At 36.5% G+C, this 25,211-nt stretch overlaps 2 protein-coding genes across 5 annotated transcripts in view; one reads left to right on the plus strand and one right to left on the minus strand.

Moving 5' to 3' along the window:
• Positions 1-25,211, minus strand: part of LOC140441500 (uncharacterized) — a 116,931-nt gene that overhangs the window by 23,521 nt on the left and 68,199 nt on the right. For 2 of the 4 annotated variants that reach the window (XM_072532257.1, XM_072532256.1), the window contains exons 5-6: positions 9,798-10,074; positions 8,087-8,228 (exon numbers count right to left, since the gene is read on the minus strand). In XM_072532257.1, coding sequence (XP_072388358.1) covers positions 8,087-8,228; positions 9,798-10,074 — 419 coding nt within the window. The remainder of the gene's footprint in view (positions 1-8,086; positions 8,229-9,797; positions 10,075-25,211) is intronic. The other 2 variants (XM_072532259.1, XM_072532258.1) reach the window with 1 other exon arrangement.
• LOC140441503 (uncharacterized) lies at positions 19,715-21,194 on the plus strand. The gene is made up of 2 exons (XM_072532261.1): positions 19,715-20,514; positions 20,884-21,194. The coding sequence occupies exons 1-2, from the start codon at positions 19,864-19,866 to the stop codon at positions 20,887-20,889; spliced, it is 657 nt and encodes a 218-aa protein (XP_072388362.1). The 5' UTR covers positions 19,715-19,863; the 3' UTR covers positions 20,890-21,194.

Raw genomic sequence — 25,211 nt, forward strand, 5'->3', positions numbered from 1 at the left:
TCATCATAGCTATTCGAACTTTTGAGACGGCTGCTCTGAAAAGTTCATTTGATGTACATCCGTACCACTCTCTCAGGTTGCGCAGCCATGACATTCTACGCCTCCCTATGCTTCTCTTTCCTTGGATCTTTCCCTGCATGATCAGTTGGAGCAAGGTGTATTTCTCTCCACGTGTAATATGTCCGAGATATTCCAATTTTTTTTTGTTTTTATTGAATTTAAAATTTCCATTTCTTTGTTCATCCTTCTCAGAACCTCTTTGTTTGTGACGTGTTTTGTCCATGATATTTTCAGAATTCTTCTGTACACCCACAGCTCAAATGATTCCAGTTTTTTTATTGATTCAAGGTCCAAGATTCCATTCCATAAAATAAGGTCGAAAAAACATAGCACCTCGCCAACCTAACTCTTAGTTCCAGTTTTAAATCCCTGGTACATAGAACTCTTCTCATTTTGTTGAAATTTGCTCTAGCCTTTTCTATTCTTATTTTTATCTCCTGATTGTAATCATTTGTGGAGTTAATCATTGTTCCCAGGTATGCATATTTGTCCACTTGTTCGACGTTGGTTTCGTTGGATCTTGATTAAGTAAATTTAAAATATTATTTTCTTTATTAATTGTTCTTGTTGTTCTTGGTCTACCAGAACTTATTTTATTTGGTCTCACATTCCCAGTTTCCCGACAACGTCGTTCAACGGCTCTAAATGTTTTTTTACTTGGTAAGTTTCTTCTAGGAAACTTTCACAGCTGCACTAGAACATCCTAAACATTCGCATAAGGTTAATAACATATCAGTGTATTCAACATTTGAGTACATTTTGATTTGATTTTACAAATAACAAGGTTTCAAAACTCTAATTATTGTTGATATCGTCATAACAATCAATAAATGTCAGATTTCCATCACTTGGAGAAAATAGAGGTATACCTATTAGAACTTTATCATTACTAACAGCATCAATTATTACTTCATAATTTTCAAATCAAAATATTCCGAAAACGGTACACAGTATCGAGTTTTACCAAGAGTACCTTTTTCGTGTAAAATTGAAAGATGTTTAAGTTTACTTGAAATTTTGATTAATAATTATACTTTTAAAAAAGTTATATTGCCTAATACTTAGTACGATCCGTGTAACTAGCGCCCTCTATGAGAATCTGATATAAAAACCAATTCATGGGATGTATCAGCTTCCAAAACAGATTCGTATTAAATTTCATTTCAATGTTGCCAGTAGTTTCGGCAAAATCGTAAAAAATGCGTAAAATTTTTTTTTCTTTAACGCCCTGTATCTTGAAAACGGATGGCGTTACACAAATTTTTTACTATTATTACAAACAAACCCCAATTATTTTTCAGTTTTTTACCTACCCTAGAGACGGGGTTACCTTTTTTTGAAACACCCTGTATACAGATGCATCGAGTCAGCCTATGAATGAGCAGTAAAGTAGGAGATGGGAACTAACGTTCATTGCGATTAGGGGTTATAATTTCATCGATTGCTGCCGGAAATATCATCGATATGCTAGAAAAATCGGTACACATACTTATAGAAACTTAGATATTATAGACAATTTTCGAACAAAATTTTATGAAATGTTATAATTGGTTTGTAGTTATAATTTCATCGATTGCTGCCAGAAAGCGCTTGATACGCTAGAAAAATCGGAACACATACACATAGAAACTTAGATATTATAGACAATTTTCGAACAAAATTTTATGAAATGGTAAATACATTTACAAAACTGTAATTTTTACTGCTTTTTATAAGGTAAAGTGCAATTTTATCTAAAATTTATATTAAATATATATATATATATATATATATATATATATATATATATATATATATTAGTTAACTTCTGAATATACGTTTGGTTTTAAAGATTGAAAAATAACCCATCAAAAAGAACTTAGCTGGGTAAAGGGAATAAACATATATACAAAAGTCAGTAAGAATTGTAGTTAGCTTGCAGAGGTGGAGAAGTACTTACAGTTCTAAATCTATTGTGTGAAAGCATGCTGTAGATCCAATCGAATAAGATTTTTTGCATTATCTAAAACTATCATAAAATAAAACACGAAACACTTCGGTTCATACTTGCATAATTCGTTCATATTTCATTTCCAATAGAGATATGATGACTTTGAGATTCAATAGTTCTAAAAGCTTACTCATTAAGTTTGTCAGTTTTAAACCACATCAACGTAGTCGTGCCACTTGTAATTAAAAACTATTTGTTATAAGATCTTCCAATCATCACTCTGTTTGATTTTTGCCCTATTTGGAGTTGCTTTCCCTAATTAGGTTGCTTTATAAGTTTCTATCTCGGATCATGCCACATCAATACACTTGACAGACGTCTTTGGTTGCCTTTCCCACTCCTTCCGGGAACTTGCAACTAAACAATTCTTCATATGGGGTGATTACTATCTCGACGTTCTTAACCATCTTAACCTATGTTCTCTCATTGTATTATAAATGAGTGCTATCCTTAAGAGTTTTCCTAATATTTTTCTTGCATTCGGCGTCTCCTGTGGATATTGCTAATCAACATGGCTATTTGCACTTTCGAAACTGCTGCACAAAATAATTCGACCGATATCCTTCCGAACCATTCACGAAGGTCTTGTAGCCAAGAAATTCTTCTACTTACCACGCTTCTTCATCCAACGATCTTTCCTTGCATTATAACTTGTATGCATTCATATTTTATACCTCCAGAGATGTGTCCAAGAAACTCAAGTTTTCTCTCCTTTATGGTAAATACAATTTCAGGTTCAATATTCAGTCTTTCCAGCGCTGCCTTATTTGTGACTCTTTAAAGAGTTCCTTATTTAGTATCCAGCTTTCCACAACTTATAGGGGTACGGAAAAAACGTAACCAATCTAATTCTTAGAGTCATAATAAGATACCGTGCTATCAACAGTTTTTTTTATTTTGTCAAACGCAGCTCGTACTTGTTCAATGCGTGAACGAATTTCTTCTAAATGTTGGTTAATATCGTTCACAATAGTTCCGAGATATTTGTTTTGCAAAACTAGCCCAATAATCTGTCCGTTAAAATCTAATTACTCACAATTGTTGTTAATTTTTTTTAAATGGCCATCATTTTGGTTTTCCTGATATTGATATATAATATATCTAGCTGTATAGTCAGCATATCTGATGTTCTTCTTCTTTTTCTTTATAAGCAATTCTGCTTGTTCATTGGCGGATTAATACCTCTATGGAAGGTTGTTACTCAATCTTTTGCGCGGTCGTCCGATACTTCTTCTGCTGATTGGTGGCTTATCTCTTCCTATTTTGACGACAAGGGTTACCTCCATTCTGCTTATGTGGTTATTCCATCCTTTTTTCTATTTTGTGTCCATTCATTTATGCACTGTACGTTACATTTTCTTCTAATGTCTTCACTTTTCTTTCGATCTCTCAGCGTATTTCCTGTAATTCTTCTCAGTACTCCTATCTCTACCGTTTCCAGTAGCCTTTGCGTTGTGGCTGTGTCGGGTCTTGTTTCTGAGGCGTATATCATTATTGGTCTTGCACTGGCTTTATAAATTTTGACTTCATTTCAGTGTCAATCTGTCTGTTTCGCCATATAGTGTTATTAAGGCATCCTGCCAGTCTATTTGCTTTTTGTACTTAATCTCTCACTTCTTTGTGCAGGTCTCCATAGTTAGACAGTGGGACCTGGAGTCATGTTCTAATGATTCACGGAAAATATATTCAGAATATAAAATGAATAGCATTGGCGAGATAATACATCCCTGTCGTCAACCCTTCTGACTACTTACTTCAATTGACAGGAAGCCTTGTTTATTCTTTCCGTTTGATTCCAGCATATTATTTGAACATCTTGGTAATTAATGTTCAGTTTTTACAAGATATCCAGTAGCTTTTTATGCTTAAAAATGTTAATTTCTTTAAGTATTTCATCAGGACCCGGGGTTTTATTATTTTTTATTCTTTAGATGGCTCTAACTACTTGTGCTTTTGTGATATGAAGGCTCTCCTTCTTTTCTGTAACTTTTTCCTGTGATAATATGATGCTGAAAATGGCATGTAGCCGGGTATCTCACTTGGACTCATAAAACATCGAATGAAAAAACTGCATAGAACAAAATAATCGGTAAAATATGAAGAAATTGAGCTAAAGGTGCGAAAAACAAAAATTGCAATTAAGTAACTGAGTTGTATTTAATGGAATGGACCTGAAGTGGAACTGAGCATGAAAACAAAATCGCTGATATATAAAATATTAGCTAAGAGTAGAATTATGATATAAGGTAAAAACAATGAAAATTGTGTAGTAAACAAGACAAACAACATCTCTGTCCATCAACTTTATTATAACAAAAAATATGTCCAATAGAGACGATGGCTCTGAATACGGTAACAAGTAAATATAATTGGCACAACAATCATTAAAGGTCGCTCAAAAATGTATCGATAACTTCCGGAAGAATTGTGTTTATCTGAAGAAAATGAATGGTCCCATTGGACCTTAGAACAGTGGTTGTACTAAAAAAATGAAATTTTGTTTTATTTTTAATTTAATTCGTTTTGAGAACTGATCGGTATAAAGGTGTCATGAATATGTTCCTAGCTTGATACCAAACCAAATCAGATGGCAAACATCAAGCCACAACGGTTCTTCTTACAGCCAACACTGACAGTAGCGAGCATAAATATCGAGGGCATCACTACAGCCAAACAAGACACCTTATTAGAATTCTGCGAGAACACGAAATGTGAGATATTGTGCCTCCAGGAAACCCACAGGGACTTAACTGCAGCGAGACCTAAAGTCTCTGGTATCAAACTTATTGCGGAGATATCATACAATAAGCATGGGAGCGCGGTATTTGTGAGAACTCAAACCATAGTCTCATCTGTAGGAACAACAAATGTACACGGTATAGAGATAATAATCACTGAGATCGGAAAATGCACAATAACCTCGGTATACAAGCCACCAAATCAGCCTTTTATATTTTCATCCCTAACTAACTTCCAATCACAAACCAATCAGCTTGTGCTGGGAGACTTTAATAGTTACAGTTTACTCTGGGACTATGCAGATTCGGACGCAAATGGAGACGCAGTAGAAGCATGGGCCGAAACGAGTAGACTCACTTTAATCCATGATCCTAAACTTCCACCATCTTTTCAGAGCAAAGTTTGGAAAAGAGGATATAACCCGGATATTTGTTTTTCAAGTAATAAACTCGAAGACCGATGTATCAAAGTAGTATATGGCCCCATACCAAAAAATCAGCATAGACCAATTGGTATAAATATATTTCCAATTGTCACACTACAAGCTATTCCATCCAGAAGGAGATTTAACTTCAAAAAAGCAAACTGGCAAAAGTATGCAGACATGCTAGATTCTGAGCTGCTACATCTTGAACCAAAAGTAGAGAACTACGAAAAATTTGTAGAGGTACTCAAAAATGTGTCTAGAAAAGCTACCCCCAGAGGATGTAGACAACATTATGTTCTCGGGATGTCCATCGAGTCCAAAAAACTAATGAGAACATACGAAACCTTCTATTCCACTGACCCTTTCAGCCAAGAAACGGTTGACTGCGGAGCAGTACTACTCCAACAGCTAAGTCAAGCCAGACAGGAAAAGTGGATTGAGACCCTGGAAAAAATGGACATGACACATAGTAGCAAAATAGCATGGAACCTTGTATAAAAACTTAGCGGTGATCCAAAAGAACATAAACCACATTGCAAGGTTACAGCAGACCAAGTCGCTGCTCAACTCCTTATGAATGAAAGAACTATGAATCGATATAAGGACCCAAACACTAGAAGAAGATTGGATTCGCAGACAAACCACCTAGGAACTCCTTTTGTACTAAAAGAACTCCACGACGGTATGAACAGGTTAAAAAACGGGAAAGCTGCAGGTGTGGATGATATATGCAGTGAACAAATAAAGCATCTAGGCCAAGGAGCAAAAAACTGGATCTTGCAACTTTATAACATGTACTGCAAAGCCTGCGAAATTTCAAAATCATGGAGGAAATCTAAAGTCATAGCCTTGTTAAAAGCAGAAAAAGACCAGTAGCTACAGACATATTTCACTGTTGTGTTACTTTTTCAAACTATGCGAGAGACTCATACTCGCCAGAATAGAAAAAAATGTCGACAAGCACCTCATCCCACGACAAGGAGGATTCGGACCCGGCAAATCTTGCACCGGTCAAGTCTTCGTACGAACAGAAAACATTGAAGAGGGCTTTGAAGCAAAACGTATAACAGGGGCTGCTTTCGTAGATTTGACAGCAGCCTACGACACAGTAAGGTACAAAATATTGCTCCGCAAATTATACTTCACTCTCAATGACCACCCTCTGGGTAAGGTCATATATTCCTTACTGCAAAACAGACATTTTTTCGTTGTGCTGTAGAGTAAAGTAAGTAGGTGGAGAGTTAAAAAAACCGGCCTCCCATAGGGAAGTTTTAGCACTAATGCTCTTCAATATATACACAAACGACCAACCTACGCCGACCGAAACCAAGCTCTTCCTCTATGCTGACGTTCTTGCAATATGTGCTCAAGGAAATAGTTTTGAAGACCCAATCCCTCTAAAACCCAAGTCTGCGCTTTCCACCTTCGCGCAAAGGAAGCCAAGCGAAAACTCCAAATTGCGTGGAATGGTAATACATTAGAACACACAAACCAACCTATATATTCTGGAGTAACTCTGGACCGGTCCCTCACCTACAGACAACATTGCATAAAAAAGGGAGGGAAAGTAACAACTGGGAACAGCATACTCAGAAAGCTAACGGGAAGTAAATGGGGCGCACGTCCTGGCGTTTTAAGTACAACGGCACAGGCACTGTTTTTCTCAACTGCTGAATATGCGTGCCCCGTTTGGGGCAGATCTGCCCACACCAAACAAGGTTAATACTGCGCTAAATGAGACATGCAGGATAGTAACGGGGTGCATGAAACCAACGCCACTCTCAAATATATATAAAGCAGCGGGAGAACCCTCAACACGCAGAGGCGTTGCAGAGTACATAGAGAAAATTAAACAGATCGCGGATGAGCGGCATGCCCTATACAAAGCTCGAACACTACGAAAGCGACTAAAATCCAGAAAAAGCTTCCTTGGAACAGTGCAGAATGAACCGCCTGAGTATTTTCCTCTTCCCCAGGTTGAATGGACCGACCAGTCCCTAGACTTTAAAACGTGGAAAACTATGAATAGGATAAGAACGGGGGTCGCTCCAGTAAAATCGAACATGGCAAAATGGGAAAAAATAGACCAAGATGATGTGAACTGTGACTGTGGAGAAACACACAATATGGAACATTTTCTTACATGCAGAAATTGTCCTCATTTATGTACCCTCGAAGATTTGTGGCTCGCCAACAAAGATGGAACCGACGTAGCCCGATACTGGACCGAAATTTTATGAATGACATGTCCGAAAACGATTCTTCTTCTTCTCGTGCCACTCCTAGCGGAGATTGGAAATCATCATGGCCACTGCGACTTTGTTAGCAGCGCGCCTAAAAAGTTCAATCGAACTACACCCGAACCATTCACGTAGATTACGAAGCCACGATATTTTTCTTCTTCCCACACTTCTTTTGCCCTTAATTTTGCCCTGCATGATATTTCTTAAAAGTTCGTACTTTTCACCTCTCACAATGTGCCCCAAGTATTCCATCTTTCTAGTTTTTATCTCATTTAGAATTTCGCATCTTTTGTCTAAAGTTTGGAGTACTTGCGTGTTAGTGACGCGGTCCATCCATGATATTCTGAGAATGCGCCTATAGCACCACATCTCGAAAGCTTCGATGTTTTTTGTGGTCAACTGTTTTAGTGTCCACTAAAACATAAAGTAAACTAATTAAGCTACCGAATTATTGTTGTTTCACTTTAAACGATAAACATATTTATCAAATAATATTTAATAAATGATTTTTCTTATTTCTAAGTAATCTTATTCAATTGGATGCTGTCTACAAAGCTTTTGATTATTTTGGTTCTATTTGCCAATCTGTCTAAGACTGCACTACTTGTTCGGATAACCGTCTCTCACCCTGCGGTATTACTAGCGCTTGAATATCCAAGGGCGCGATGCAGATACTGCATAGCCCCTTTATATTTATTATACCTGATCTCTTGTCCATCAGGCACTTGAAAACCGCTCTCCTTATGATTGAATATGCGACTGGCTTTATCTGAAACAAACAATATACACATAACTCAATAAATCCCGCATTTGATATATAGATGGCATCATTTATAACAAAATATGTATATGAATTATATAGTTCCGGCGATTAAACATCATATTTCAATATTTAATTTCAATCGGACCAATAGTTTACGCTTTAAAGTATGATGAAGAAGAAATGACTATACGTTTATAATTTTCATAACAATTTAGAGAAAAAGGTCCTCAATATCAATATCTTCCCCAATATCCTTTTCTTCTTCTGCCTCTTTTTACGTAATTCTGCTTATTCATTGCATTCCTTCTATACTTCTGCCAATTGGTGACCTATCTCTTGCTATTTTGAGACATGGGTCTCCCCCATTCTCCTTATGTGGTTATTCCATCCTTTTTTCTATTTAGTGTCCATTGGTTTATACACTGAACGTTACACATTCTTATAATTCTCTTCACTTCTCTTTCGATTTCTCAACGAATTTCCTGCATTTCTTCTCAGTTATCTCATCTCTGCAATTTCCAGTAGCCTTTGAGTTGTGGCTGCGTCGGGTCTTATTTCTGAGGCATATCTCACTGCTGGTTTCGGTTGTTTTTGATTTTTACTGGGTTTCTTATTTTTTTTTGACAATTTTGAACCCTCTTTTCCCGAATTTCCAAATGCTTTTCTTTTTACGCTATCAAGTCTATTGCTATAGTTTTATCGAGAAAATTAAGTCAGTTTTGTAGACAGAGGAGGTAATTATTTGTGGTTTCGAACCTTTTCGTCCACGAGTGGATGTTTTTTTAAGATTGGTTAGGAAATATTCTATGCACTCTTTGTCAATGAATTTGGAGTAGGTAGGTTGAGGTTCCATCAGCGTCTCTTGTATAGAGCCAGAAACTGCTCGTTTGGGGAAAGATTTGTTGGTTTCCGCATCGGAGCTTTATAAAGTTTTTGAAATGTTTATTTTCAAACCTACGTCTTTAGATGATTTTTATAACTCTTTTAACATATATTATGCTTCCCGGATATTATCTGGAATCAATTTTATGTTACTAAGCATATCTTGCAGGTAGGGGGGCCACAAATATTTTTGGGGAAAGTTTATCACTCTGTCGTCTTACCACTATGTATATGTTGAATTTGTTTGTTGAAGTATATTTGATTGTTGCTAAGTATCTACGGTCTATTTTATATTTCGCTACAGAATCTAACAGTCTTCTTGATTTACTAAGTGGAAGACCATTTCGAGGTCTACAATGACAACTATGAGAGTTTGTTATATTCAATGAATATTTTGCTTAGGACTTTTTTTACTAGAAAAGGGGTCATTCGTTCCGTAACATTTATATATGTGCTAGTACTAGTGGACTTGATAATTTATTAATATAGGGTAATCCTTAAGAGATACATTTTACTAAAAATAATGAAAAACATAAATTGTTTGTTACAAAAAACATTTTCTACAAAAAAATGTTTACCACTGAGAAACATAGATATAAATTATTATTTCTTCGGTATATTTTGCCACACTCCGTTTATCTTATTAAATCAAGGTCAAAATATTGAAATAACACACTCATTAGAATCACTTACCAGCATACTGAGGAATCTGTGGAGGCATCTGATTTGATTGATGTCCGATCCAATTGGGTTGTCCTTGCATGGCCGGTAATTGTGGCACGTACGGTTGAAGGGGGGATTCGTACTGCAATCTGGGGTTGACGTTCATGCTTCCGCTCGCATGCATATAATCACCTGTTTCGGGATTGCGCTGGATGGATGGTGTTAGGATTTGGGGCTGGTCACGAGGAGGTTGGGGTTGTTGTAAGTACATGTTTGGTTGGGGGATGGGAAGCTGCGGTTGTTGAATCTGAAAAAAAAAAATGATTTGTATCATTACATATATTCTCTTTTTAAATCTGTCTATACATGCAAATGTAAGAGCACTCATTTTTTTTATAGACACATATGCAACCGAACGTGGACTCGGAAAAAAGCAGATAAACATAAAATAGAGGCTTTGGAAATGTGGGTATACCGCCGCAGTTTAAAAATATCCTGGGTTGAACATTGAACTAATGTAGCAATACTAGGACAACAAATACAACAGATATATTGGCAGTATTTTGGACACGTTGCCAAAAAAAAAACAGGTACGATGGAAAAACTGGTAATCGAGAGCAGAGTTAAAACAAAAGGTCTAGGGGAAGATCTCCAAGCCGTTGGGTGGATCAAACAAATATACTGATTAACCGAGGGTTACACGAAGCCGAACTACTAGCCCATGACAGAGAAGTAAAAAAATTATAACAATTTGATGGTGTCACCACATCTCAATAAGTGATTAAGACTGAGGAGGAAGATACATACAAAGTACATTAATGCCTTGAAACAATTTAACATCGCACAAAGATTACAGTTTACAGCTAATAAGGGTCTTCGACAAGGTTGTTGTATATCTCCAACATTATTTAAAACGCATATTAACAAACTAATAAAACACTGGGAAATTATAAAAGCAGTAAAGTAATGCCCGTATTTGGATAAATATATTTAAATGTTCTTGGTATTTTGCAATAGATAAAAATCCCTTTAATACCAGAAAGAAATACCTATTATTCCTAGTTTGAATGGATTAAATGGTGCTGTTAAATGTTCTTGGCATTTCAGACTATATCAATAGCAATATAATCCCTTTAATGACTTCATGAGATGGAGAAATACAAATCTGTTGTTGGAAATCTTAAAAGGTATAGATAATATTCGACATTTTAGAAACATTAGAAAATAGAGGATTATTTGTGTTAGTACTTTGTGCTTAAATAACTGTGTTTTAAAATTCGTAAAAAATGACTCAAATTAATTGAATTAAGCCATACAAGGAGCTTTATATGAACTCTGACAACGATTACTGTTACATTTGCACCAAAATTATAAGTTAATTTTACTTTATTATTGACTGTTTTTCTGCTTTAAAAATGAGAAGTTTAAAAATATAATCCTGTAGTTTGCGTATTGTTGTGAATTTATTTAACTGCTATGTCTTTATTTAATTTATAATGTCTTTATTAATTTATTATATTGTTCTTATTTTAATTTATTAAAAAGCACGATAATTTATATCAGTTTATTTAACCACTAATAATGCATAATTTATTTTATACGAACGCTACAATTAAAATCGCGGGCGCGGGTCAGATATTAACTAACTGTTTTCAAAATGAAAGTTCCCTCATATTTATACGAAAACAGCTGCTCTAGAACCCCATGGATGTTGACCTCAATTGACCTGGTTTCGCCTCGAATGGACAGGCCTAATTCCGGAAGATTCGAATGGAACTAGTTTTTTTATTACTTGGAGTTTATGCCAGCTGGTCGAAGGGTCTCGTACAATCTAAAACATATTAGTGAATAAACAAGATGTTTACAGGTTTTTAATATGACTCATATTTATACGTAACATTGCCCCCCTCTTAAAAGATGGTTCCTCCTGGAACCTTGTCGGGACTGGAACTGGAACGGTATGCTGGTATCGGCAACTAGACCCTCTTTTACAACTTCCAGTTGTATAAAAATGACAAGGGACGGTTTTCTCTCCGCGCCAGTAACTATGCGGATTGCAACAGACTAACACCTGGACTTCGGTGTCTTTAAAGATCTCCTTCACCATATTTCGGATAACCCTCCAATCTAATTGGCGGCACTCCAACTTTGGCATGGCTAACTTTTGCACGTCGGACTCTAGTACGTGCTCTCTCAATTGAAGTAAGGCTTCCCATACATCTCGGTAGGTAGGTTGGTCACGGGCAGTGTCTTTAGTTACGAGGTAGAAAAGGTAGGTCACCATCTTGGAGTTTCAAGGTTTTACCGGGAGCTGGCACTTGGCATTGAAGTTCTGCAACTCGACCAAACTTCCTTCGAAAGGCGGATGCCAACCCTGGTGCGTCTTTGATACTGGCAGGGATGGTAAGGGTCAGCGAGTAGTCATCGGAGAGCGCGAGTAGATCTTGCTTTTCTTCAGTGGTAACACCATGTCTTGCTTTACCGGTACCTCCATAGGCACCCATGATTCCTCAAACGTGAGGTCAGACACATCTTGGACTTGGTTTACTTCCACTTCTTCATCTACGTCGAGGTCACCTTCGAAAGACGCCAGCCGGTTATGGTGTACTATCATCGGCTTTCCCCTCGGAATCTTGCTTATTCAGTAGATGACGTCGTTGATCTTCTCCATAATTAAGTATGGGCCTTCCCAAAACTGCTGCAATTTGGGAGAACAACCTTTTCGTTTCTTGGGATTATACAGCCATACTTTGTCGTTCTTCTTAAAGCAACCCTTTTCGGCTTGTGTATCGTACCGTTTCTTCATTCGGTCGCTAGCGATCTGAAGGTGGGAACGGACCAACTCATGTACATCGTCCATTCTTCTTCGTAATTCGATCACATAATCTTCACCTGCTACATCTTCTCCAGGTCGACACCCAAACTCTAGATCACAAGGTAGTCGCGTTTCGCGTCCGAATAGGACTCTGGCTGGTTTCTGGCCTGTTAATTCGTTAACAGCAGATCTGTAGGCCATTGTGAAGAACGGAAGGTATTGGTCCCAGTCTCGCTGATGATCGGACACCATATTTGTCAAATACTTGCCAACTGTCCTATTCATTCGTTCTACCATACCATCAGATTGCGGATGATATGCTGTAGTTCTTGTTTTCTTCATGCCTAGTCTATCACATATTCCTTGGAATAGATCGCTTTCGAAGTTCCTGCCTTGGTCACTATGTATCTCCAAAGGCACCCCAAATCGGCTGATATATTCTTGGATCAACTTATCTGCAACGGTAGCGGCCTTCTGGTAGCGACCTGGTCTGGAAGTGCGTAAATCTCGACCCACTTAGTAAAGTAATCCATTACTACCAACATGTACTTGCCTCCATTTTCACTTTCTGGAAATGACCCAGCGATATCCAAAGCTATTCTTTCAAACGGGCTTCCAACATTATATTGTCTCATAGGAGCTCTCCTTTTTCGGTAAGGCCCGTTACTCGTAGCACAAATAGTACATTTCTTACACCAGTCTTTTACGTCGTCGGAACTATTCATCCAATAAAACCGTTCCCGAATTCGCTTAAGGGTTTTCTTTACACCAAAATGCCCTCCTGATGGACTGTCGTGTAACTGACGAAGTACTTCGGCTATTCTGCTCTTTGGGATCACCAACTGTCTTCTCTTCTCTGAACCGTCATCATTTTCCAGGACTCGTTTGAGCAAGCCATCTTCCATGATAAATGAGTCCCACTGGGCCCAATACGTCTTAACTACTGAGCATAGGTTTGATATTTCTTGCCAAGGCGGTCGACGGTTTTCCTCTTTCCATTTTCGAATTTTCTGTATAACTGGATCTCTTCCTTGTTCTTCTCAGATCTTAGTAGGCGTCCAGTCGTCGTTGACCATCGTTGTTCTTAGCACTGCTGCTTCCTTGGATTCCGTTTTGTTGCAGTGGGAACACTCTGCTGGGCATGGCCTTCTGGAAAGAGAATCAGCGTTTCTGTGGCTAACTCCGGCTCGGTGCTCAATCTTGAAATCGTATTCTTGGAGTCGTTCAATCCATCTGGCTATCTGACCCTCTGGATTCTTAAACTGCATCAACCACTTAAGGGCGGCATGGTCGGTTCGGATTAAAAACTTCCTTCCATAGAGGTATTGATAGAAGTGCTCTACTGATTTCACTACTGCTACAAGTTCTCTTCTCGTGACACAATAATTCCTCTCAGGTTTTGAAAGAACTTTACTAAAATATCCGAGGACTCGTTCCTTTCCTCCTTGAATCTGAGACAGCACCCCTCCAATTCCCACATTACTTGCATCTGTATCTAAGATGAACTCTCCTTCTGGCAGTGGATACCCTAAAATTGGTGCTGTTATTAAATGCTTTTTCAAGGTCTCAAAGGCATTTTGGCAGTCTGTATCCCAGCGGTAATCTCTTGCTTCTTCCGTAAGTCGCGTTAATGACTTAGCGATATCTGCAAACTTCTTAATAAACCTTCGGTAGTAAGTACATAGTCCAAGAAAACTTCTCATTTGGTGTTTGTCAGTTGGTTTTGGCCATTCCTTAATGGAATCGATTTTTCCCTTATCCACGGCCACTCCTTCTTTACTGACTATATGACCCAGATAATTGACTTTACCTTGAAATAGCTGGCACTTCTTGGGGTGTAACATCAATTGGGCAGCTTTAAGTCGATTAAAAACGTTTTCTAAATTCTTCAAATGTTCTTCAAATGTCTCACCCAAGACGATTATGTCATCTAGATAAACCAGGCATGTTTTCCAAGATAACCCTCTCAACACATTTTCCATAAGCCTCTTAAATGTCGCAGGAGCATTACAGAGTCCAAATGGCATAACGTTGAATTGCCACAATCCAGATCCTGTGGTGAAGGCTGTCTTTTCTTTATCTACTGGGTCCATTTCTACCTGCCAGTATCCAGATTTCAAATCCAAAGTAGAAAACAATTTACTTCCAGCCAATGTGTCCAGAGGCAGAGGATAACTATCTTTCTTGGTAACGTTGTTCAGTAAACGGTAATCCACACAGAACCTCGTCGTTCCGTCTTTCTTCTTAACCAGGACCACCGGAGAGACCCATGGGCTCGTGGCCTTCATTTCCTAAACAATCGTTTCAGCTTCCTCTCTTTTCGCCTGTGGTAATCGTCGAGCTGTTTGACGAATTGGCTTAGCATTACCAGTATCAATGTTATGCTTAACAACGGTAGTTCTTCCCATCTTTCCTCCTTTCGGTACGAAAATATCACGATACTGCCGAAGGAAATTCCCTTAATTTCCTTTTCTCAATCTGATTCAGAGACTGTCCTGCAACTGCAACCATTTGGTCGAATTTGTCGTTGGAATTATCAGATGTTGTCGCCTGACGGATTATGGATGTCACAGGTACACAAGTTCCTACTTTTGTCTCTTTCTTTATGGTCACTGGGTACTCGTTGACATTGATAAGTCTCACAGGAATTTCCTTAGCCGAAGTCACCAATTCCTTTCCAATTATGATTCCACGGCCAACCTCATTGTCGTGGTTCCAAGGCTCCATCATAACAGGTCTCCCTTCGTCCCCAATTCCCTGTAGCCGCGCTACTATGATCGTTTCGCTTCTCGCAGGCACGACTGTATCTTCTTTAATGGCTGCTTGCACAGTGTTGTCATTATGTGGATGGAGAAATACCTCCTCGTTACCAACTTTGATTACCTTATTTTTAAAATCCAATTGGAATCCATGCGTATTCATTACGTCCATTCCTAATATAACATCCTCTTCGATGTCAGCAACTATAACAGTATGGACGAACTTTTCTGCTCCAATTCACAATTGTACCTGGATTTCTCCATAAATGTTGGCATTTTCACCTGTAGCGGTCCGAAGTCGCAACCTCGTTGGTAACAGTTTCTTACGGTTGTTTATAACTGTCGGGCGTATAATGGTTCTGGTCGCTCCGGTATCCACCAACAACGTATGCCTTCTACTATTTATTTCTCCATCTACATATACACTATCTTCACGACATTTCAAAGAAGCTATTAGTATAAGAGGGTCTTTGGAAGAGTTCCGGGTCGAAGCCCCCCTAAGGCTGACTCGTTCTGGTTTTCCTGATGGTGAGTTTCTTGATTTTATGGTCTTCTTTTTCTTGCATGTAATACTTTTAATCATATTAACGAGCTGGTCAAGTTTATCTTCATCTCCTTCTTCTTTTACAGTCCTAACTTTACTGTATCCTCCAGAGGACTGCGTAGCTGACTCGTATTCGAGGGCGGCGGATAAGACATCAACCAGCGTCTTGTGACGAGCTAATCGTAGTGTTCTCTGCATTTCATGATCACGAAGACCATCAATAAACGTTTGAACGGCCAATTTTTCCATCATGTCTTCGGGAGCTGTTGGATAAGCATATCGTACTAATCTGGCAATATCTACCTCATATTCTTGAAGAGCCTCATCTTTCTTCTGTCTACGATTTTTAAGCTGCGACTGATATACATGCTCCAAATGTTCGTGGCCATATCGCATATTTAACCTATTCTTCAGTTGTTCGAAATCATCGGTCTCCTCTACGGCTATGGTCTGAAGCACATCTAAGGCATCTCCTCGAAGAGTGATAGTCAGGTTTACCGCCTTTTCTTTTTCAGACTATCCATTTGCTCTTGCGGCTGATTCGAACTGTTTCATGTAGTTGTTCCATGACGATTTTCCATCGAAAGTTAAGACTTTCACATGGATAGAACCTCCACTTCCTTCAAATTTATGCCGTGTTTCCAACTTACATTTCGTCTCTTCTTCTTTTGTCTCCACTGTAATTGGATTGTTTTCTCTCTCTGCTGTCCCTGTTTCCTCCATCTTCCTTTCCATCTCTTTAATCTTTTCTTCAAAGGCGGACATATCGGCAGCAACTTGGTTTTTTAACGAAGATATTCTATCGTCGAGGGCAGACATCTCAGAAATTACTTTAGAGATTTCCAAAGAGATATTAGCAGAGAATTTGCTTTCCAGCGAAGAAATCTCGTTAGAAACTTTGTCTTCGAAAAAGCGATGTCGCCGGAAACTTTGTTCTCTAATGATGCGATGTCACCAGAAACTTTCGAAATCGACGAGAGGACAGCATCTTCAAATATATAAGTCTCTGGATCTAGTCCTTCTTCTAGCAAAGCGTTCTTTAGTCGTTGGACTAACTCAGCCTTTTTTCCGGTAGAAGCTAATTTTCTGTCTTCGAGATGTCTTCTTAAATTCGTCACTGTGAGCTCATAAATCGTAGTCATTTTCACAATTTATTTTATATACATTTTTGTATTACTTGGAGTTTATGCCAGCTGGTCGAAGGGTCTCGTACAATCTAAAACATATTAGTGAATAAACAAGATGTTTACAGGTTTTTAATATGACTCATATTTTTACGTAACAGTATTTTTAAATATCATCTCGTTTGTTTTTATATACAAATGCTAATAGACTACTTCACTCTTTTCTCTTGCACTTCTTATATTCACGTATATATCCTTTTCTTGTCAAGAAGGGTCAACTTTAAAATGATTTTGTCCACTTTTATACGTGATAAATTTGATAGTACTTTTAATTTCAAGATATCATTTTAGTGTCATTTTTGAATCGAAATGTTGAATCGTAGATGTTGAATTTGCTGTCGATATAGTGATCTGGAGAAAATGCAGTAATAATACTGAACTATACAGATAGATTAAAAAATTGAGAGATAAAGAAAAAATGGAGGTTTAGGTGTTCAATGACATTACGGAACAGAAACAATTAATGTGGTACGGACATATAACAAGACTAGAAAAAAATTTAATATCACAGGAAATTCAGAGATTGACGTCATAAATCGAAATAAAAGAGGAAGAACAAGACGAGTATACAATCAATAAATAAAAAGTCTTTGAATGACAACGGAGAGACACGGAAGGGAAACGCAGATATAGGGTCACGTAGCCTGTAAATAAGTTAATTAAGGGTGATGTTCAATTTTTTCACATGCGAAAAATCATGTCATTTTTTCGCTGTATTACTAGCCACCATTCTACTACAATTTTACAATTATTTCTCATTTTTTAAGCCTTCCTACTCACATTTTAACCCCACTCCATTAGAAATACAGACAGTTGTAAAATAGCAAACAAGAAAGTCTCCCTCTTGCCTGTTACCTTTGGTTTGGTACAGACGTATCTCTTGCCTGTTGTCTATCGATGAGAACGGACGCTCTCTCTCCCCTGTTGACTGTCGTTTGGTGACAAGGGTTTCTCTCTACTGTTGACTGCCGCTAACTAATTATCTTTCTCCTGCTTTTAGTTACGCGAAAAATACCGCAAATACTGTTTTAAATCGTGTACAGGAGCAAAATGTGCTCTATCTCGTGATCTAAGTGTTAGTACCGCAAAACATGTGTTCAGAAACCGGTACCCGGACAGATTCCGCGTATGGAAAACAACCGCGAGCGTAAGCCTGTCAACACCGCGAGTGTGTGGAACAAAAATATTGGTAAGACTTTTTATAAACTTAATTTGCTATTGTCTGGTTAACCTGTTACCACATATCCTAATTTATTTGAACCAGCCCTATGTAATACAGTCCTCATTAACTGAAATTATATTCATAATTTTACATATGTACACCCTTTTTGCACAGGTGAATTCCCACAATTTAATCCCCTTGTGGGTGGAATTTACACCACATTAAAAAAATGTTTTACGTGAGTACTAATGAATTCTGAATGAGTACTAACGAATTTATTGAACAGCTTAATACTTTGAACAGTGTAAATAGTGATACAAAAATAAAAAATGAGTAATATATTTAATTTGCCATGGTTATTAAATTGGAAATTAAGTCGATTACAAATTTCTAATATAATTGAACATACCCCTTTAATAATAGTAAAAGAATAATGCAACTAAATATGTCTATTTTTTACACATTAATCATAAAACTGTAATCAAACACACCTGTTACTATTTTTAAAATAGCAAATCGATCAAACGTTTTTCAAAAAGAAAAAAAATCTTTTATTAGGTGTTAAACAACATAAAAGCACTACCTGATTTACATATTTTATTTAGGTCCCTTTTTATTATACACTGATAAAGGTATCAATATAAATGGTAGGTACTTAAATTTTACGAACATGTCATCACATCGTAAATTGATAGACGTGAATTGTTTTTTCATTTAATGGCCCTTTTGGTCCATCATATATAGAACATACAAATAATTATATTTTGTAGGGGAGACCAGGGAAAATTCTTGAATATTTATTACATATTACATGAATAAGGACATGGAATATAATAGCAACTTAGTCTAGGTGTTTATCGATTTGCATTATTCCATAACAAAACAGTCCAGGAGACGAGGTCCACGCTGGGCAGCAGATACTTTAGAGATTATTGACGTCGTAAAATTCGTGTTCAGGAAACCAAAAAAAACCCCGAGTAATGACTTTTGACTGATTTCGAATGAAAATAACATAAAACTTAAGGAGACGAGGTCCATCCTCCACAGCTAGCTCAAGAATTATCGTCGTCATAATTTTAGTCTTCAGCGACCTCGAAAATGTGCAGGTAATGATTTTTGACTGATTTAGAATAAAAATAATAAAAAGCTCTAAGAGACGGGGTTCACTATGGGCACCAGGTAGCTCGAGGACCATCGTCATTATCACATTCCTGCACATGTACAAATTTTTCATTATGCACTTGTATTATGGAATACTATGTATATGGAAATGTATTTTCTTTATACACAAAATACAATTTTCATTATACCACTATGCATTTTGTTCACAAACTTTCGTGACATGTTATATACTTGGCAACACAGGTAGGCAACACCGCTCACGGACACAAGGGAATGAAGTTAGTCAGTTATTGGGCAATAAAGGTTAATGATATAAAACCACGTTGTATTATTAATTATTACCTTTTACATTATTTAAGTAAGAAATACCAAATACACAACAATTGGCGACGAGGATGGGATACATATGATGGTAATAACAACTACTACAGAGATTATTACGACTACTACCATTGCTACTTCAACTTCAAGTACAGTTATTTACATTATTATTATACTACATCCCCAATTATGTCTACACAAGTATCTACATTTCAATTTTCCGTTGAATCTTTCAACCAGTCTGCCACCAAATGGTCCAGGTGGGTAAAGAGGCTGGAAGGTGCTTACAAGGTATTTAAAATTCCAGACGAAATGAGATTACCTTATCTACTACACTACATGGGTTCTGAGGCCTACGACACCCTATGCGACAAGTTAGCCCCAGAAGTCCCGGAAGACAAGTCATACGACGACATTGTCAATTTAATGGATAATTTTTACAACCCTGCACCCCTGGAAATTGCAGAAATCTTCAGATTCCAATCAAAAAGGCAAGCCGAAGGAGAACAAGAATACCTTCATTCACTACAAAAGTTGTCAATTAACTGCAATTTCTCTACATATCTTAAAACTGCTATAAGAAACCAATTTGTTTTTGGCCTACGATCGAAAAGAATACAAGCTAGACTTCTAGAATCAAAAGGACTGGACCTAGATAGAACCGTTGAGATTGCCACAAGCATGGAGGCATCAGAAAAGGACAGTAACCAATTTTTTCATAATCAAAATTATAATAATTCTAGTGTCAATATATTAAATACAAAAGCAAGGAGTGCAAATAATAATAGGATGCAATTTCAGAATAACTCTGCTGCAAATTCTTCAAACACAAATAGTAATGTATGTTATAGATGTGGAGATCCTTCACATTTAGCAAATTCTTGTTCAAAAAACATTTAACTTGTAATTTTTGTAAAAAAGTTGGACACATTCAAAAAGTTTGTTTAAAATCAAAAAATGTTAGGTCTAACCCAGTAACTTCAGTTTGCTCAGTTCAAGAAATTTTTAAGATTAGTACTGTAAATTCAAAAGACAAATTTTTTATAAACTTAAGAGTAAACAACAATATTTTAAAATATGAAATTGATTCAGGTGTTGCTGTTACCATTGTAAACAAAAATGTATTTGGCACATATTTTTCTACACTACAATTACAGAAATCTGATGTAAAATTAACTACATACTGTAAAAATCATTTAAATGTTTTAGGGTTAACTCCAGTGGAGGTTGAGCACCAGGGAATAAGGCAAATGTTAAAGTTGTACGTGGTGGATGGTGAGGGTCAATCACTAGTTGGAAGAGAATGGATACGTGCCCTTGGAATTAAACTACATGAGGTAAATACAATATCACATGAGAACTCTAAAGTCTCAAGTTTATTAGATAAATACAAACATTTGTTTGAAAAGTCAATTGGTGAAATTATAGGTTTAGAAGCTGAAATTCATTTAAAACCTGGTAGTATAGCAAGGTTTCATAAGGCTCGCCCAGTTGCTTTTGCATTACGTCCTAAAGTGGAAGCTGAGTTACAGTCGTTAGTTGATCAGGGTGTTTTACAAAAAGTAGAGTTTTCAGATTGGGCAACCCCAATTGTCCCAGTTGTCAAACACAATGGGGACATACGCATTTGTGGGGATTTTAAAATTACTTTAAATCCCTGTATTGAAGTGGACGAATATCCTTTACCTACCCCTGATGATCTTCTATCTCAGTTAGCAGGGGGCGATAAGTATTCAAAAATAGACATTACAAAAGCTTATTTGCATTTACCTATAAAAAGTGAAATGAAACATTTACTTACACTTAATACTCACAAAGGTCTGTACCGCCCAAACCGTTTAATGTTCGGTATTGCAAGTGCTCCTGCCAAATGGCAACGTTTAATGGAACAAATGTTACAAGGAATCGATGGTATTTCTGTGTTCCTAGATGATATAAGAATTACTGCCCCAAATACTGATATACATTTACAAAGACTTGAACAAGTGTTACAAAAATTATCTGAACATAATTTACATATAAATTTAGACAAAAGTGAATTTTTAAAAGACGAAATTGAATACTGCGGATACAAAATAAATAAATTTGGTATTACTAGTAGCTCAGATAAAATAGATGCAATTGTAAATGCTCCAATACCAGAAAATAAAACTCAAGTCCGAAGTTTTTGTGGGTTAGTTAATTATTACAGACGTTTTTTACAACATACCTCTACAATATTAAAACCTTTAACAAATCTACTTAAAAATCATGTTGAATTTGAATGGTCCCGAGATTGTCAAATGGCATTTGATAAAGCCAAAAGGCTTATTTCTTCTAAAAATGTTTTGTGTCACTACGACCCAAATTTGCCATTAGTCCTTGCAACTGATGCATCCCCTTATGGTGTTGGTGCAGTACTGTCCCATATTTTTCCAGACGGTACAGAAAGACCGATACAATTTGCTTCTCAAATGTTAACCCTTACACAGCAAAAGTACTCTCAAATAGATAAAGAGGCATACAGCATTATTTTTGGTGTGAAAAAGTTCTTCAATTACCTATATGCTAGAAATTTTATTTTATACACTGATCATAAACCTTTAGTTCAGATTTTTGCACCAGATAAAAGTCTACCAGTTTTAAGTGCTACAAGAATGCAGCATTATGCAATTTTCTTACAAGGTCTAAAGTATGATATTCGATACAAAAATATAGATTCTCATTTTAATGCAGATGCTCTTTCACGTTTACCTATTAAAAATGAACAAAATTATACTCATGATGAACCAGACATATTCGAACTTAATCAGATTGAAAATTTACCTACAGATGTTAACAGTTTATCTTTTCATACCAAAAATGATGCTACTTTACAAAAGTTACTATTAGGTTTACAAACTGGTGAGGTTGTTGAAAAACAATTCAGATTTAACGTAGATCAATCAGAGTTTTCACTACAGTCTGGAGTCATAATGAGAGGACAACGAGTTTTAATACCTATGAAATTAAGAAATAAAATTCTGCATGAATTACACACTGCGCATTTTGGTATGGTGAGAATGAAGTCTTTAGCCCGGAGTTACTGCTGGTGGCCTTTCATAGACAAGGATATTGAATCTTTATGTAAAAATTGTTTTCATTGCAACAAGCACAAAAACAATCCTGTTAAGGACAATTCCCACATCTGGGAAACACCTAAATTTTGCTTTGAAAGAGTACATGCTGACTATGCGGGACCTTTTAACGGAGGCTATTACTTCATTTTAGTCGATTCTTTTAGTGAGTGGCCTAAAATACATTTCACGAAAGACACTACTACAAAAACTACAATCGAAATTTGTAGAAAAATCTTCACTACTTTCGGAATACCCACAGTATTTGTTACTGATAATGGTAGACAATTTGATTCTCATGAATTTAGAGAATTTATGAAGAATAATGGTATCACACATAAATTTACTGCACCCTATCACCCAGCCACGAATGGCCAGGGGGAGAGATATGTCCAAATACTAAAAAATTGTCTGCGAGCCATGCACAGTGAAGAGAAAGACAGAGAACTTGAATTGTGCAAGTTACTAATGCAGTATCGTAGAACACCTCACACAGTAACTGGCAAAAGCCCGTCTGAACGTATGCTAGGAAGGCAGATTAGAAATAGATTAGATTTACTTAAACCTTTTACTCATGACAAAAATGCTTACACAGACCAGAGTCTTAGAAATGTTGCTATAGATACCAGAGTCTCAGTACGAGATTACTTTAATGCCAAATGGCAATTTGGCAAGGTTATACTAAGGTTAGGATTATTACATTATTTAGTTGAGTTAGATGATGGTAGGACGTGGAGACGTCATATTGACCAAATTAGAGTAATTGGGCAGGATACACCTATAGAATATAACCCAACTTGTTTCATTCCTGATACAGTTACACATAGTATAGTTCCAAGGGAGGTATCTGTCCCTGAACCCAATTCCGTTTCACCACCTACAAATGTACAAGAACTTCTAAATGATACAATAGAGCCAACAGTACCTGAGGCTCACACTGAAGCTGAACCAGTGTTAAGACGTTCAAGTAGAGTATGTAAACCTGTTCAGAGGATGAATTTGTAAGTACATCTTTATTTCAATCTGTATTTATGAATTTTGGTCAAGAGAGGAGGTGTTATATACTTGGCAACACAGGTAGGCAACACCGCTCACGGACACAAGGGAATGAAGTTAGTCAGTTATTGGGCAATAAAGGTTAATGATATAAAACCACGTTGTATTATTAATTATTACCTTATTTAAGTAAGAAATACCAAATACACAACATGACACTTTCCCGAATCGAATACAAAAAGTTACACAGCGATTCATTTTGCTACGGAAAATTAGTAGGTCTAGTGCTTTTTAGTGCTTTATTTCCTCGCCTACAGCTTCATAAACTTAAATAATTTTCAATGACACCTTTCATTTAAACCGAATCTCTTTCGTTTATATAATGTTTAAAACTTTAATAAGAACTTAAGGACTTATTTTTTCATACCTATCTAAAAATTAATGTAAAATATTCTTTTAAAGATATTTTAATGTCTTTAACTGTATAAAAGATCGTGATAAAATGCGTAAATGGTGAAATATATACCATCAGTGATTCATTTAAATGGAATGTTAATTTGTAATGTCCGTCTAGACTCCTCCGGAGAATGAAGACTCGTTGTGAAGGCATATAAAGTATAACATGTATTATAGAGAGATTTAAATCTTTGTTGTGATTTTTTTTATTTTCTTTCGTCCAAGTTTTATGCTAATAGATCTATAAAATTGTATCTTAAAAATAAAAGAAGTAGAAAAGATACAATGTTTTATGTTTCAATTTATTTATAAGAAAAAATATACATACATACATATATATATATATATATATATATATATATATATATATATATATATATATATATATATATATATATATATATATAAGATACCAGCCTGCATAATTACTTTAGGCTATTCAGACGAAGACCATAAAAATTAGGAAATGTAGAAATTTAGTTAAAACAGCTTTGAGGAAAAAAAGCTTCTTCACGTGTACAATTGAAAGGCATAGAAATTCCTAAACAAACCCAAATATCTAGTTGAAGAGGAAAAAGCAATTGTTAAAAATGTCATACCTTATATAAATGGCACGGTAGATAAAATCAGCGGAATTCTGAGGATGATATTTAACACGGACAGGAAAATTTCAACTATATTAACATCCGCAAAAACAAAAATTGTATTAGAAAATCAGAAAGTAATAGGATTCTTTGTGAAGAGAGATCAGTCTAGGAATACAGGTAAGACGTGAAGAACATTCAAATGCCACTGAAAATAGGATCAAACGTATAATCAGGGTAGCAACAGAGATTGAATAACATCCAAAAAATTTAAATACAAGAGATGATGCCCAAAGACTTCCAACAGCAGGAAAATCAATTCTACAAAACAAACGTAGAAATAACACGTAAGTATAAGAATTGACACTGGCACATAAGGCCCCGCCCACTTTTATGCGCACAGGAC

The sequence above is a fragment of the Diabrotica undecimpunctata genome, chromosome 5, assembly GCF_040954645.1.
Source record: "Diabrotica undecimpunctata isolate CICGRU chromosome 5, icDiaUnde3, whole genome shotgun sequence".
In the NCBI taxonomy this organism is placed as follows: domain Eukaryota; kingdom Metazoa; phylum Arthropoda; class Insecta; order Coleoptera; family Chrysomelidae; genus Diabrotica; species Diabrotica undecimpunctata.